We start from the raw sequence: 16,309 nt of genomic DNA, 5'->3' as shown, positions 1-16,309 counted from the left end.
CCTACAGGAGCCTCACTGAGTCCCACCCGCTCACTGCTATTCGCTGGCCCGGCAGCAGAATGACAGGGAATTGTTTGCCATCCCTGGCAGGCAAGAGGGAGCAGCCGGCCGGCAAGGCAGCACCCACACAACTTTGAGCACGCCCAGCTGGCAGGCCAGGAAACATGGGTAAAGATTGTGGGAGCGAGCCAAGGATACCACTGGGAGAAGAAGGGAGGAAGAAGCAAGGTTGCAGGGAAAGCCTGAGGGTAGCACAGTATGGGATGTAGAGGACTGCAGGGAAATCTGAGGGTCTTGAGGTGACGAGGTGGGGGGCATAAAGGTTTGAAATAAGGGATGTTGGAGGATGGGAAGGCTGGAGATATTGCAGTGGGGAGAGCTATAAAACACAGAGAAAAGGAAGTGTTGGACAGCAGGTAAGGATATTGTAATTCAATCAAAAGATTAAAAGAAAATCCAAACCACATGTTTTGCTCAGTCTTCATTTGTTTTGCTGCTCTCCACAATGCTGGTTCTGAATACAACCAAGGGACTTCCACAACTAGCACAACAGAACAGCTTTGCAAAGAGGTGATGTGACAACACACTGAAAAGTTCTTGTGGCAAATTTATCACCAGTGTTGCTGTTAGCTCATTTAAACTGATGAGCAGAACTATCGCCCTTCAGAGACAGTTAAACTGTCCTTAGCAAAGGCATTTACTAGTTTAATCAGAATTTGAATGCTCTGAGAGGCTTGACTTTACTTCAGTTTTGAGTAGAAATATAGTGTTATTGGGAAAGTCAAGGCAACAGAGACCCCAACAATAGGAACAGAAAGAAAGATAGCTAAGATAAATGTGTGTGGGCACGGACCTGAGAACATCTGGAGTGAGGGCTGTTAATGAAGGAGTGAGTGAAAGAAGTTTAATACTGTAGGCAAAGAAGCCTGCTGGGTCTTTCCTGCTTCCCCTCCCCTAACAAGAATAGTCCACAAAATTCTACCTGTCAACTTTGGTGGGACAGTACTCGGGAAGGATGAATCTACAAATACAGAAACCTGTCTACTGCCCATTACAGGTCCATAAAACTTTATGGGGTTTACCATTTTTCATTTGATAAAGAGGTATTTTAGTAGCAGTGTGCTCAAGGAAAAAAACCCAGTAAATTCTCTGAAATATCAATTACTATGCAGATAGAACAATAAAAGAAGTAAGAATTACTAGGAAGCTGAGAGACAGAAAATAATCCTTTTTCTCTATAGCCTAAAGACACACTTTATAGCACTTTGGCCTCCAGCTGTGTAAGCTTAGATTGCATTATAAGCAAAAGTATAGCTTGAGGTTTTTGACAATCTCAACAAATTTGTTTCGTCTTTGTTTCCATTAACACATGACAGATAACATTCTTTTTAACAGCTGCACAGTCTAGTATTCACAGAGTGTCCAAGAATATCTTTATGATGTCCATTTATGATCAATAGTAAGCCTTTCCACTGCAGAATTCTAGGTTTTTTGCATTTCACATAGTATGATTGCCTTTATAGAAGTGTGGAATTGTTAAGAATGAACTGGCATAATAAGATAATTTCTTTCTGGTTTTATTTCTTCAGTTCCTAACTGTGCAGAACTACGGCAGCCACATCGCCCAGCACATTGCAGGGATGGAGGAGACTCTTCGTTTCATGGATAAGGTAAATCCTAAGGGAACCACCACATTTGAGAGACACATCCTTAGTTTAAATGCAACTCCTTGCCTTCATTAGCAAGAGGTGTTTGTAAGGAATAAGAAATAAGTGCAATTGATATAGGCATGCTAACTCAAGGACTGTTGGAGTACAGCCACAGCAGCAGACACAGATGAATATATATATAGTCATGTATTTGTCCATCTGGCTTTCAATAGTTTCTTCAACTTGAGCTGTGCTGGCTACAGCAGCAGTTCTCTAAAGTCTTTGGAAGCAGTCATCATACATGAATTGCTGCAGAGATCAACCCTATGGAGAGACATCTACTTACTCTGCTACTGGAGTTAAATGCTTTCCTGTCCTGAACATCTGAATGCAGATCTGCTAATCACTTCTTACAGAGCACTGCTTATAAAAGTCACTCTTCCATTTCTAATGAAGCATTCTTTCAGTCCTTACTGCTAAATGTTTCTCTCCAGGAGCACTAGCCTATTCATAATATCCCTACCCCCCTGTATTCAAAATAACACACCCAACAATCTGATTTGCTGGCTCCCTTATCTATTTCATCCCTCAAATTATGATTATCCTTGTTTTTAAGAGTTTCCACTAAATTTTCTCCAAGTTGCACTAGCTGACAGCAGCCTCCTCTTCCTCTTCAAGCTTTAGTATTTATCTTGTCCCTTTACAGCCCATCCATCAGCTTCAGCACAACAACCCTTTCTTCAGCAGCTCCCAGTAGCCAAGAGCATTTCCTTAACTCACTGGTTCCATTGACTTCCTTTCCTCTCTTTTCCTTTCAAGTTTTATCTTTAATATCTCTCTCCCTGACTCATACCTCTTGGTTTCTTGGCTGGTCCTTATATTAGATCTCCATAAACATACTGAGATACAGCATGTGAAAGACACTATACAAAGTCAAGCTTAGAATGTGCTACCAGTCAAATCAAAATACATGAAGGTTTATTGAGCTACAACGCAGTGCTTAAAATTATAAGTTTCTATCACGTTTGTCTGAACAGCTTTTTTTATCACCTCATATATTTGCTTTATTGATTTCAAAATGGACAGTTGCATGAGAAGAATGTGAAGAACCATCGGAAAAAAATTAGAGAGCTGAAGAAGAGCATCCGTTTAAAAGAGGAAGCGAACTACGAGCTGAGCCTGCAGCTGAAGGAAATGCTTGTCTCTGTTTCAGAAAGGAGGCATATCTTTGAGGCAGCTGGTGAGTCCAGTAAAGCACTTAAAGTCACAAGCAAAGAACAACATTCAGAAAATAACTCCAAGGCTATGCAGTCCTGTTCCCCACCATCAGCTAAAGGACAAGGAGTGCCTGTGTATTCCTGTATGAGCACAATTAGCAGAGTCCTTCCTACCAAAACCTAACACTGCTCACTGAAGAGTGTACCTGGAGATCGTGCCTCTTGTAACCAAGTTGACTAAATTCCTGAAACTATTCAAGTAAAAATATTATAGTCATTAGTAACTTCATTATACAACATGCTTTTGTTCTTTCACAGAGCTGTTCAACACGCTTCTTTCCACTCTTCCAAGGGAACAGAGGAAGTAGCGTGGAGTTGAGAATGGTATTGCTATTAGAAAAACTGTAGAGATCTTTCCACTAGAGGAAAAGTTACAGATTTTCAAAACAGTGGGTACTTGCTAGAAACTAAAGCAAGCATGCTCAGTGCCTTTTTGAAATATTTTCCTTTATTCAGTACTACAAAGGCTTTTAAGCCCAACTGTGAGCCTTCTTTAAAATGCTTGCCTATTTTATACAGAATTTGGAATAACCCCAGGACAGGTACAATATAAATATAGACTACACATCCCCTATGAGCACAGGCTAACCCTTATATTTTGATTTTGCAGACACACGGGATATTTCTGAAAAGATTGCAAAGCAGCGTTACCAAGAGATTTTGAAGCAGAAAAACCTACGGGATCTTATAAAGGAACAGAAAGAAGAGTTTGCAAGTCTTCAATCAGAACTTGAAATACTGAGAACAAGAACACCCCCTCATATATAAAAAACAGAGTCCAGGTAGATCTATAACACCATGGTCTTGTCTAAGTAAAAGAGCTTTGACAGCTAATTTTTCTCCCTGAATTTTTCTTTCCACAAAAGATTTCTTCTGTAATTTCCTTAAAAATAACTGCACTTTGAAAGATGCATGTTTGTCTGGTTTGTGTATTTTACACCTGGTCTTATCCCCAGTATACTTCAGTTGATGAGATTTATTTCTGCTGGTTTCATTATATAAACCATATAGCTCATTATAGAAAACAAAGGGTACAAGAAATTGTGGACTGAGAAGAACAGGTGTATTTGTATGTCCACTGTCTGCAATATGCAATTGTAGAACATTTTGAAGTACTGCAAGCAATCTCTGAATTTGCATCTGCTAAAATTCATGTCTGTGGCTTTGACTTAATATATTTACACCTGTGATGGCCCAGGTGCAGGTTGCTGAGAAGATGTAGATGTGCTTCGTCAGGGCCATGTGTGCTACCTGGCCCAGTCCCAAAAGCTGCTGTGCCTTCACAGCATAATTACCCACAGCCAGCAGTAGCTGTGGCTGCTGCCACTGGCAGAATCACAGGAAAACCAGGTTTGGAAGCATCTGGCCTCCTGAAATACTTTCTGGCATCTCCCACCCTTTGCACTGATGCAGTCTACTCTCCTGCCAGATCCCTCAAAGACACCTAAGAAAAATAAAGAACCTGTGATAAAATTAACTACTGCTAGAGCCTGATCTACTTACTCAGGCATTCTCACTTTTTATTTCCCTGTTTCCCATGGTGTGAAATTATTCTTCTCCTTTCATAAATTCACATATCTAAGCTCATTCCATTTTGAGAGCAGCAATAGTTTTGATACCTTAGCTTAATAAAATTCTACACTTGTAAGAAAAAACTACTTCTGTTGTGATCCTGTACAGCATCTCCTTTTTTGTTTTACCATCTCTAACTGGGATCTGTAAGGATGCTAATTACATCTTGCTTCTTGCAAGACTTTTTCTTCCTGCTGAAACTTCCCTAGAAGCAGCAGAGTTCTGAATCTGCCAAGGATCTCAGGGAAGATAACTGGCCCCTGCACCAGGCACTATCATCTTTCTTCACAAATCTAAAGAAGCAGAAGAAATAGTGCTTCAATACTCAAAATGTGATTGGCAATAAAGGTTGTTCTGCATTAACTCTCTGTGGACAGCAACAGTCAGTATTCTTAAGAGCAAGTTCTAGGTACAGATTTAAGTCTAATGAGCCATATCAACGTTAAAAGGGTCTGTATGATCTTTGATTTTATTTCCCTTCAGATGTCTAAGGAATTATTTCCTTATTAAAGAAACAGGATATGCCACTTGTAAACAAAACAGTTAAGGTATAATCAATAAAGAATGTGATCACACAGAAAACAAGATTCATAGCAGGGAGAGTTGTAGAGTAGTTAAGATTTATGTATTGTTACACTTGACAAGCAGTGATTTTAAGGAATATAAAAGCAGGCAGATGCTCTGTGCTTAGGCCATGATGAGAAAATAAGCAATTTCAACTTAAGATAAAAAAGCTTTTGAAAAATACATTTATTGGAGAATAAATTAAATGGTGAAGTTTTATTCAGCTTTATGATGCTGTGTTTGAAGCAATCCCATTAGACAAGGCCTTATTTTTCTTATTTATTTAAAGAGAGAAAACACCTTGGCTCTCAGGCATAGTAGTAGAGTAGAAAGTTGGTTTCAATTCTTTCCTTCCCTTCTATTACCTCAGGCTGGGGCAGAATGATTATGAGACAGTGGCCTTGAAGGTGACTGTCTGGACCAGTACCCAAAAGCAATTGCATTGTGGCACATATCCCTCAGTAACAACTAAAGCCAGTGAGAACATCTTATCACAGCCTCAGATTATTAACATCATGAAAACTAGTTATCTTTACTTAACTCACAAAATCCTGTCATTGGCCTTCATTAGCTGACTGGTAGCAGGAAGACATTTGTAAAATGGGGATGTATTTATGAATAAAAAACTGAACTCTTCCCCATCTGAACACAAACAGAAATGACAATTTGAGTTATTTCAACAGAAGTAACCATACAAAGACTAACCAAAGAATGGACTGCTTTCTACCTGTTAAAAGTACGATCTCATTTTATTTTTATTAAATAAAAATTAACTGACCAAGTCATTAAGCCAGGTTCTCCAAAACACTAAAAGTTTGATCTTTTCCAATAAGTAATGCCTTTTACAGTGCCTACTGTATGTAAGTACAAAGCTTTACAAGTTTCTCTGGAGAAAACCTTCTAACCCCAAAGCCTGATCAACACTTCTGACGTGATCAGAATTCACTTGCTCTTTTCTGCTTTTGTGTCTAATGAAAGCTTTGCAATTGTAGATTATGCATCTACAAAATCTTCTTCTGTTCTGCTGTAGTGCAATAACTGGTCTTCTAATCCAAAAGTATCAATCAGCTGAGTGAGACTCACTTTCTTGCCATCTGCAGAAAAGGCTGACTGTAGTTCATACAGCATCAGCTGGGTGCTGCTTCTCCATTTCACTATCAAAGCCTGCAGTTCACACAGGTTGTTCTGCAGTTGGGACAAAAGAAAACAAAAAAATTGTCATTTGCTGATACGCGGGGGGTTTTGTTACCATGCAGATATTTTTATAAAATGCCTAAAACTGAGACAATACACAAACACCACACAGCCCAAAAGACCAGTGAGTCCGTATTGCCTCACCTTGGATCGATACATCTTCACCAGTTTGAGCCTACGAAGTAATTCTTCCTTCTCTTGCACTTGTTTCACCAGCCTGACTTTTTCTTCCAGGGATTGTTGCTGACCGAGATCAACTGGTAGCACATCTGAATTCTCTGCTGATCCACTGGGATCACTCTCTCTTGAGGGGCTTCTGAAACATGTATGTGCAGTGCTGTTTCTTTCAAGGTCTTCAGGACCATCCTGTAATCTGGAACAATCTGTACTTGTCATTGGCAGGCACCCTGTGTCAGCCTCAGCACAGTCTTTTTCTTCAGTGTCTATTTTGAGCCGCTTTGCCGCTGTAAAATTGGCATTAAAGGAACGTCTTGTTTTCCGTAATCGCTCCCTCAGAGCTGCACTCATTTGCTAAAAAACAAACAAACAAAAACAGGTGGTCAGCATAATCTTAAATTTTGATCAAATCTCAAACAACTGTTTACCTGGTTATTATTTATACAGAATATGTAATATATTTAACAATCATTGTAAAGCCAGACTTTGTGGTTCTCTCTATAGCCTTGACAAATTTGAACAAAGCTAACTTCTTCTTTCCACATGTATCTGCACACACAACTGCAAGATAAGGAAAGATGTAGCCCCACATTTTCTAGGACCAAATCCTGTATTCTATTGAGCCAAACCTACTTATCTAGTCTTTGTGTAGAAGAAATATGGCATATTTCAACTTGGCTGAACCTACTCTATCAAGTTCAATTTCCCCCTCTAGTTTAATGGTTTTTTTCTGCTGTTCCATCTTATTACACATATACAGTAGTGTAGTGTAAAACATCTGTGTTATACTTGAGCATATTACAAATATCTGTATAATTTTTACTTGTTCATGCTTTGAGATACTTCACTGATAAGCATTTAAAAAGTTTTTTTTCCTTCGAAATAAGTTAACGATTATTTTTTATAACATGTCTAACATTTTTACGCCCAGAAATACACTAAAATACAGGAGTGTGGGATTAGTTAAGGAATACTTGCAAACTAGGCCTGTCCTGCACAGAGCTGGATGCTGAGTGTGACAGCATCACCATAACAAATGCCAGGATCAAGACCAAAGCAGAGCTCAGCACTATGGAGAACATACAAACTGAAAGCAGTCTGCTTTGTTCCAGTGCAGGCAGAAGTTACAGAAAGTCATCCTGCATGCACAGCAACACAGAGAACTAGGATCTGAGAAAGCTGAACATGACAGGTTAAAACAAACAAAAAAAGCCACCACAAACTCTAAACAGTATTTAAGTGTATTAGTATGGCATTTGGGTTATGTTGCTCCATCACTTGGTATTCACAGCAAACATCTGCATATTCAAAGTGTACCGAGCACATTCCTTACCTGGACAACCTTGTAGCTAAGGTTATAAGGTACCTGTCTTTAGCCTTCCAGCACTATCTCAGTGATCTCTCACTCCTTGATTATTTCACAAGCATTCTTTAACTATGAAGAATCACATTACTGGCAAAACAAAGTTTCCATACCTGTTTCCCTGAACTAGTCCCCCGTGGAGGTGCTGCTCCAGAATCCTTTGGAGTATCACACAGAGATGGCAATTTATCTAGCACTGCTTCTTCCATCTCGAGATGGAGAGCAGTCTCTGTTAAACAACAGAATGAATTATGGTGTCATTTTCATGTGATTATAATGAGCCATGTGGCTGCAGAAATGAGTAAAAAGCTCCATCAGGAAATTCTAAGGCTTATTTTCTAATTAGCATGTTCCAAAAGGGTGTCTGCATCAGTTTCACAACTGTTTCATGTGCTAAGGAGCATCTTCCTTTGCGAACTGCTTTTCTTCAAGAGGATGCAAGACACCACTAACTGCCACAAAGTATCTTACCATGAATTTTATATATTATTTTTCCCTCACTCCTAAAGCTCTACAGACTTTTTTCTTTAAAAGGTGAAAAATATTTATAAAAAGCCTTACAGGTATTATCCACTGTAAATTTTTTTCCTATTTGACATCTTCTTTTAAGTGTCTGCCTATAAATCCAAGGTCAGATCCTGAAGCGTTGAACTCATCAAAAAAAGCTCACTCCAAACAAAGTGTATTTTCTTAACCTGAATGACCCTTACTGCTTGTCTAACTCAAAGGAATAGTTCCTAAGTGAGTTGTTAAGAAACAGTCCTTTCATTTAACTGCATCCCAAGTAGCGATAAAAGGATTGTTGGGAGCCAGGACGATTTTTGTTGTCCACATGTATAAACAATTAATCTTTTCTGTAGAACAAAATAATTGGGTATCCAGGTCTGTGAAAATAATCCACTTTGTCATTTGATCCGTCTGGGGAATGCTGCTTAAAACAGTAATTACTCACCCAAGTAGAACTTTTGACTAACAAGAAACATCCCCCTTTTGCTCAGAAAAGCGCTTTAATTAAATTGGAAAGTCACCCCTCCCAGCACGAACCAACTGCAAGTCGATTTGGCAATGTTTAACTTAGTTTAGCCCTTGTGAAGCACCTGCTAATGACCAGAATGCAGCTGGAAAATCGATAGCTACACCTCTGCTCACCTGCAAATTGCAATTAGGAGTTTTGGAACAGAAGCCTCTCAGGAATAAAATCCTGCAAACAAGTGACTGGGCAACACAAGACCGGCACGAGGGGGGCTTCCTCTTCAGAGGTGAAAAATGCCAAAGCTTCAGTATGCCAACGCCTTAATAACCCAGCAACCCGGCTCTTCCTGGCTCTCTACCAAAGGATGCAGGTCCTCATTTATCTTACAAGTCAGCGTTCCCCCTCACCTGTTCAAAACCGAACATATGGAACTCCATTAAAAAGTCCCAGACCTCAGGAAAGAGTCCAGTTAATTGGGTATTTTAGTAATCCATCAATTAAACAGAAAGCTCACAGCATCCATTAAATATAATGGAAGTTTATCAATATTATTTCTTAATGTAAGCAAGAGCCTACAAAAAGCTACATCATGCCTATGTATACAGTATGTCACAAACACGTAATTCAGTAAATAGCAAAATAATTTCAAACCTAAGAGCTATCTTAAATAGCTTTTAAAAACCCCTTAAAACCTATGCCTCTCTGCCCTTACTTTCTAATGCAGATTAATCTTCCAGTGACCATAAGTACAACAAATACTTCGCTAATGCTCGTTCACAGATCTCCTGCACTCTTAAAATCCTTCCTAGCATCATAGCCTAAGAACTCTTGGCATTTTCAAGCACTGATGCTTTTCACCACACAGAAAAATAATTCTGTTCACTAAGTAAAGAAAACCTGGGTTAAAAGGGGAAGAGACAATTTTCCACTTCGCTACTTACTTGATTTTTCACTCTGAGCAAGTCTATGAAGCTACGTCCTTAGTTTTCCTGCTTATAAGTACGTTATACAACAGAACGCACTCCTTTCACTTTCTCAATTTAAGGCTCTACTAACACTCAATAAAACTTTTCCCCAGCCAGCTTTCCACCCCCAGAGGAGCGGGACAAAGACTGGGCAACCCAGAGACAAAGACACAGGCCCGAGGAGCCCGTTCTGAGAGGATGCACCCCGGGGGGCCCTGAGGCACCCCAGAAACGGTGCCACAGCACAGACCCGCAGCGGCTGCAGAGCGAGGGGAGGCCCCTCGGGGACCACGAGGCCCCGGGGCGCGGGCGAAGCGAGGAGAATCCCGGCGGGCCCGGCCCGGCAGGAGCAGCTCCCGCCGCCCGCGCTCGCGCCAAGCTCCCGCCGCCCGGCCACGAGCGGTACCGCGCCTGCGCCCGGCGCGCGCCCGGGCTGTTTGCGCCTGCGCGCGGTGGGAGGCGCTGTGGGGCTGCGGGGGGGGCGGGAGCGCGGAGCCTGAGCGCGATCTCGATCCTGATCCTGAGAGCGGGCAGCAAACGCGGGGTTAGCGCCGCTCCCGGCGTGTGGCATCCCTGGGGACCTCGTACACTGTTACCTCTGGGCATGCAAGGCGGTGCTGTGTCCCTCAGGCCTCCCACACCACGGCTGGTGTCTGGGCCAGGTGCCATCTCACAGAATTACAGAATCAGTTGGGTCGGAAAAGACCTCTGAGATCATCGAGTGCAATCTGTGACCCGACACCACCGTGTAAATCAGACCATGGCACTAAGTGCCATGGCCAGTCTTTCCTTAAACACCTTGAGGGATGGTGACTCCAGCACCTCCCTCGGCAGCCCACTCCAATGTCTAATCGTTCTTTCAGTGAAGAAATTCTTCCTGATGTCCAACTGAAGCCTGCCCTGGTACAGTTTAAGGCTCTAAGACAGTGTTCCTGGAGTGTCCCTGGGCCAGGGAGAGGGGCTCCTGCCTCAGCATGGAGCACGCCGCACCATGGATGGCATGGTAGGCTCAGCCTTTGGCACAGCCAAGGGAACCACAACTCTCACCTCAAGCTACCATTGCCTTTATCACAGGCACTGTCTCCTCCCAGAAGGGGAAAATCTGTACCTGAGGAGCAGGACCTGAGCAGTGTTGTCTTGGTTGTGAGGAAGGACAAGTGAAAATGAAGAAACTTGACTGGAGAAACAGGCAAGGAGATTGAGACAGTGACAAGGAGCAGCCCCAGCTGTGGCTGCATCCTGCAGTTCAGGATTGCAGAGTGCCCTGGTGCTCGAAGGTACTCCTGAATCAAACATGATTTTCCTGTCTTTATCAGCAAACATCCCTTCCATGCTGCACACCTGGCTTCCCCACGTGGATTTATGTTTTTTAAAACTAATTTGTACACAATGTTTTTCCAATATAACTGTCAGGACTGACAAAATGAGCTGTGGAAGCCATAACAGGGACAGCTCCCAGCCTGCGGGGATGAGGTACCAGTGGTTCCTCCAGCACTGCCCACAACCAGACTGGCCTAAGCTGCCCATGGACACCTCACACAGCTGTGCTGGGAGCTGCACATGGGGTACAGGCACCCACACGCCCTCACTGGCTCATGCCCTTGGCTTGTGTATCAGAAATGCATTCATTTCCTGCCTGGTTCCTCCTCACAGCTACAGATGAGGATGCTCAATTTTCTCTTCACCTTGTGTAACTCTCGTCTGTATTGAGGTCAGAGACAATCTTGAACTGTGTGGTGAGTAAGCACTAAATGTAGGTGTAACACATTAGCAGTTGCTGTGCTTTAGGCCACAAGTATACATAGATTCACTCACTCCAAGTAGGATTTGATAGGGATGATAGCAACCTTTTACTCTCCTGCAGTAAAAAGTATCAAAACATTCAAAGCCCATCTAGACCAAGTTGTTTTGGGAAATCTGAGAAGTTGAGGCTCTTAGGTCACTCCTTGTATAAGATTTTATCTGTCAGTGAAATTGATTTAGAAAGAATATTTTCAGTAGCAAATGTGGGAATTTAGATTATGTGACTAAGTCGTACAATCTTTTGCAACCATTTAGCAAAAAAACCTGGCATGACACCTCAAGTGTCGAGGCAGTTTGGAGGCATTTTTTAAACCAGCACCTTATTTATTTTTTTAAGACCTGCAGCTAATTTAATGTCGTTGATATTTTAATTTTTTGATGAGTTAAAAATGGACTCCTGAGTGCCACAGTAAAAGTGCTAATAGAACTTCTGCTGCAGATTTATCAACTGTGTTGGACCTCAGATACTCTGGAGCTTTGAGATGGCACATCTCCAAGTTCACAGGGTATTTCCTTCAGTCTCAAGTATGGTCCCTGCTTTAAATTACTCATGCTCTGTTGTACAGACATGTTAACAGATGAGTTGCACAAGAACAACAGAAAGTTTGAGATTTTAGATCATTTGCCAGGCAAGATTCCAGTAAGATTTTACAGGAACATAGCACATGAAAAAGTCATCCTGTGCATTATCATGGCTCTTAATTAGAGCAACGCCCATGTGTCCCACCCCAAGTGGGATTACAGTTGTTTGGGACTGTGAATATGGAAAGCTGGTGCCATATGTTGGATTTATGAGTTTATTGTATTACAAAAAGACTAGAGAAAAGGAAATGTTATCATTAGTATTCACTGATGGGTAATCACTCATAAATCACACAAATAAAAGATACTGTTAAGGTTGATGTTTCGTGTTTAGCTGTGTTTACCACATTTACTTATGAATTTACTTGGTATTAACACACAGTACTACAAAAACATGACTTGCTCAAGACCTTTCTGGAGGCCCCTGACGGAGCTGGGAATTAGGCTGTCATCAGGTGACTATCCAGTACTTTTATTGCAGAAACCCAATAGTGATGGATATTATGTTATCCTCAACTTAATGATGGCAAACCAGAGTCAGACTAAAACCTTCTTCTCAAAAACTGCACATCTGCTTCCCTTGAGGAAAACATATAATCCATATGTTATTGATATGGGATGTTTATGGCACACTGTAGAGTGTTTCTCATGCTGTTTAGTTAAGTTCACCAGTATGTGCAACAGTAGCACATTAATTGCAATACAGTCTTTATTAAGCCCTTTTAATGTCATTGTTTTATTTCTTTTATTCCTTCTGTGATCAGAATAGTTTGGGGTAAGTAAAACACAAGAAAAAAACGCATAGGAAATTGTGCACTGGGCAATAAAAGTATTGAGCTCTGTTTGCTGAACATGCTTCTCCCTTCAGAGAAACTTGTTTTCCCAAGAAACCAGTAGGAAAATGTGCTTCCTGGTTTTATTTTCTTTGGTATTTCTGTGATGACATTTTAAGTGATCAGATAGTTTTCTTTTTCCGAGTGTACTCCGGTTTGTCTGCACAATTGAAAGATATTATCTGTGTATGAACTCCAGAAGAGCACCAGTGCTAACACAGCGGCACTGATGGGACGAGGACATGTTATAATTCCCCTGGGGGCATCCTCTGTAGTAGAAAAGCCAAAGTGGAAAGTAATATTAAAGGATACTGGCTTTGGGTTTAGAGACTCCAGTTTGACCTTTATGGGTTCTTCTCTTCCGGAGTGCCAGGAGCATCCCAAAACTTCCATGTAACAGTTTGCTGGGTGCACCAGTTTAGGCCTTTTCTCATTAACGTTGCCACTCAGTCACTGGGATGTTAGTCAACATATTGCATCTTAGGGCACATCTGCATTATCCCCTTCTCTCGTTCTCCTGAAATCTGTTGATCTTGTTCAAAGCCAAGTGATGGATCCTGACGCATGAAGTACACTCTGCACCGTTGGCATATTCTCTCTCGCCTGGGGCTGAAGGGTGGGGTGTTTTTGTGTGCCTAACCACTAACTGCTGCAGAAATTTTTAAATCCTACCCACTTCAGCATGAGCCTAGGGCTGTGTTTTTGCTGGCTGCTATTCACTCCTCGGAAAAATGTTCTGACTTGCTTATAGCCATGTAAATATATCAAGGGAAGGGCTTTATAGACCAGATTCCTGGAGTAAAACCAGTTTACTGCAAGCTGTCCTTGGGAGATGGATTCTGTTCTCATGATGGTGCAGATGTCCAGTAACTAACAGTGCAGCCTCTGGAATGACATCAGCATAAAGATAAAGCAAAAGTAAATTTTCGTTGCCTTTCTGCTTTACATCTGGGGCTTGCTTAGACTACCTCATTTTTTCCCTTCCATTTTCAAGGTACCTGCCTTGAGAAGAAAAACTGCCTGGATTTGTTGTAGGTGAGGGGCACTGCAATTTGCCATTACAAAAGTTAATGTAAGAGGCAGGTGAGATGGGTGTCCTAGTTCTCACTGCTGCATGTGTGAATAACCAAGTGGGTGAGGCACAGTGCTCATAAAAGGGAGCAGCACACGGTTGCCTATTATTTTAGTGTCTGTTTGTGGGATTTTCTCTGACATAGCAAGCCAAAGATTACAGTTTGAAGTCTTTACAAGACTGTAGCAGACAAAGGAAGCAATAAACAGACCTTCAGCGTTCCTATCTTTGCTGGGGAACTGATTGATCATTGTTTTAAGAAAATCCAAGCCTTGCCCAAACTAGTCCCTGATACAACCTTTTGTCATCTGTCATGGTCCAAGCATTTTTCTGTCAAAAGTATTTGAATTGTAATGGAGCTTCAGGAGTTGTTTCATTTTCTCATATACTTAAAGTAACAGTTCACTCTGTGCTGTGCACATGTAACTCTTCGATTGCTCATATTTATGTGTGCTACTGAAATCAGGGAAGCTGAAGAAGTGGACATGGTTTATTTGCAAGTGCAGATGAGCTGGTTTGAGGGCAGTTACCCATAATCTGGAGGCCTTGTGTGGAGCCAGTGGATTAAACTTGTGTACCAAACAAGTCATCCAGTGAGCAGGTAAGCACAGATGAAGATGCACATCTCTCCTTCTTCCTGGACCCCTGAGGGTTTCATTGTTGCTTTGAATGCAGACATGAGAGACTAGTGTCCATCATCACTTCAGGATCACCACTGCTTATTGTTTTGTTTTAGAACAAATAACCATTCTACTGAAAACACCTCCTTCCCTACCAAACTGCATCATCAGCAGGCAGGGTTTAAACATACACTTCCTCCCTGTTATTAAGAAACAAATTAGGTCATTTACCTGGGGCTAGAGAAACTTTTAAAAAGTAAAAATTTACAAGTCTTTTCCTAAGGATGAAATACGAAAGTGTTCCTGGGAGATTTCCATCTCTGGATACTGCTGACAATAAAGTCATGTCTAGAGGGCTGAGATTTCAATGTGGCAATGTTGTCAGACACTGAGCCCCCCGTGTTGCAGCTCAGGCTCACGGGTTAGTACACTGAAGTGAGAGCTGGCTTAAAGCTCTCTCCTGTTTTCCATACTGTTGGTAACATGTGTAACATTTTAAGTGTGCACAATTGTGGTGATATGGGGGATATGACTTTGCATTATCCATGCAAACAAATCACGTGTCTAAGGACAGCTGCATCAGGTCGGCAATTCACCAAAAATGGTGAACAGATATGAAATTTGGCACTTTTTACTGTAGAGGTTGAAGTATGTTCTTTGTAAGTCAGAATACTTGAGGTACTCACATAAAATAGGAACTCAATAAATACTGGCTTATCACCCCTCCTCCCAAAATGCTCAGCTGTAGAGAAGACAATAAGAATGTCTTCTGTGCCATTTCCTTTAGCAAGTAAAATGTGCAGTGAAATTTTTTTGACTTCTCCTTCTTTCTTGAGTAAAATATGCTCTTTGGGCCATATAGCTCATTTAAAAATAAACTTTTCAATGTTTATGAGCTGTATTGCTTTTGTTTCAATTATTTCCAAAGTAATTTCCATGCAAATTTTCTATTCATGTTCCTGTCTGAAATAACTGTATTTTGAGTCCCTCTCTCTACACAGGCATACAGAAAGAGCTGTACTGATGAGCGTGTGATATTTTCTTACAACCTCAGAGGGTTCAAGTGATTACTCTTAAATTATTTTTACTCTTGCTATATTGTCTTCCTGCAGAAGGGCAGCTTAGCCCTTGTGACATTTGAAGTCATTGAGAAAGTTCCTCCTGAGCTGAAAGGAAGCAGAACTATTCTATCGTGATGGAAGTTAGTGGAAGTGTGGCATATGGAGTGAGCTAATGGTATGATTTCATGTGGTGCTGAGATACTGGAATTGCAGCTGGCTGCATTAGTGTAAGTGTTTCACACTGTGTGAGGAGGCAACCAGTCTCCTCTGAACACATTAAGGAAACTTTATTTTGGATGAAGAACATTTGTCTTAAGTGGAGTGCAGCAGTGCTGAGCTGCTGCCAAGGGAACCAAGTTAGCAAATGCCACCTGCTTTAACAGGGGACGTTTTCCCATCAGTAGCACACGTAACTTTGAATCTGTGTCCTGGGCACAGTGACCTCCATCACACATATTAATTGTCACTGAACAAGCTCTCTTTGTCATCAGCCTCTTTGGTGACAGCCATGCCATACCACTTCACATGATATTCCTGCAACTGGAAAACTCTCAGTTCATTCACAGCTGAAAGAGTTAGTCTGGGTTTGATGTTTTAAAGTTTA

At 41.4% G+C, this 16,309-nt stretch overlaps 3 protein-coding genes across 10 annotated transcripts in view; 2 read left to right on the top strand and 1 right to left on the bottom strand.

The window, feature by feature from the left end:
• The window catches only part of CFAP43 (cilia and flagella associated protein 43), a 42,166-nt gene extending 37,763 nt beyond the window's left edge, over positions 1-4,403 (top strand). For all 5 annotated transcript variants that reach the window (XM_027647985.1, XM_027647984.1, XM_027647982.1 and 2 more), the window contains 3 exons: positions 1,590-1,670; positions 2,736-2,889; positions 3,537-4,403. In XM_027647985.1, coding sequence (XP_027503786.1) covers positions 1,590-1,670; positions 2,736-2,889; positions 3,537-3,694 — 393 coding nt within the window. In that variant the 3' untranslated portion in view covers positions 3,695-4,403. The remainder of the gene's footprint in view (positions 1-1,589; positions 1,671-2,735; positions 2,890-3,536) is intronic.
• Positions 4,404-5,795: 1,392 nt separating this feature from the next.
• SFR1 (SWI5 dependent homologous recombination repair protein 1) lies at positions 5,796-10,145 on the bottom strand. 3 transcript variants are annotated; one of them, XM_027647987.1, is made up of 4 exons: positions 9,711-10,145; positions 7,910-8,025; positions 6,401-6,787; positions 5,796-6,247 (listed from the first exon to the last, which is right to left on the bottom strand). In XM_027647987.1, exons 2-4 carry the CDS (start codon positions 8,003-8,005, stop codon positions 6,056-6,058), a joined length of 675 nt encoding a protein of 224 aa, XP_027503788.1. In that variant the 5' UTR covers positions 8,006-8,025; positions 9,711-10,145; the 3' UTR covers positions 5,796-6,055. The 3 variants fall into 3 exon arrangements, with proteins under 3 accessions (XP_027503788.1, XP_027503789.1, XP_027503790.1); XM_027647988.1 differs by lacking the exon at positions 9,711-10,145 and adding an exon at positions 8,894-9,073; XM_027647989.1 differs by lacking the exon at positions 9,711-10,145 and adding an exon at positions 8,946-9,073.
• A 109-nt stretch (positions 10,146-10,254) lies between these two features.
• Positions 10,255-16,309, top strand: part of COL17A1 (collagen type XVII alpha 1 chain) — a 62,765-nt gene continuing 56,710 nt past the window's right edge. For both annotated transcript variants that reach the window (XM_027647773.1, XM_027647772.1), the window contains exon 1: positions 10,255-11,470. The gene's annotated coding sequence lies outside the window, so the exon portion shown is untranslated. The remainder of the gene's footprint in view (positions 11,471-16,309) is intronic.

Source organism: Corapipo altera, unplaced genomic scaffold, assembly GCF_003945725.1.
Source record: "Corapipo altera isolate COAL_440 unplaced genomic scaffold, ASM394572v1 56, whole genome shotgun sequence".
Taxonomy (NCBI): domain Eukaryota; kingdom Metazoa; phylum Chordata; class Aves; order Passeriformes; family Pipridae; genus Corapipo; species Corapipo altera.
Note: the sequence above shows the minus strand (reverse complement) of the source record. Positions and strands in the feature narration are given on the sequence as shown.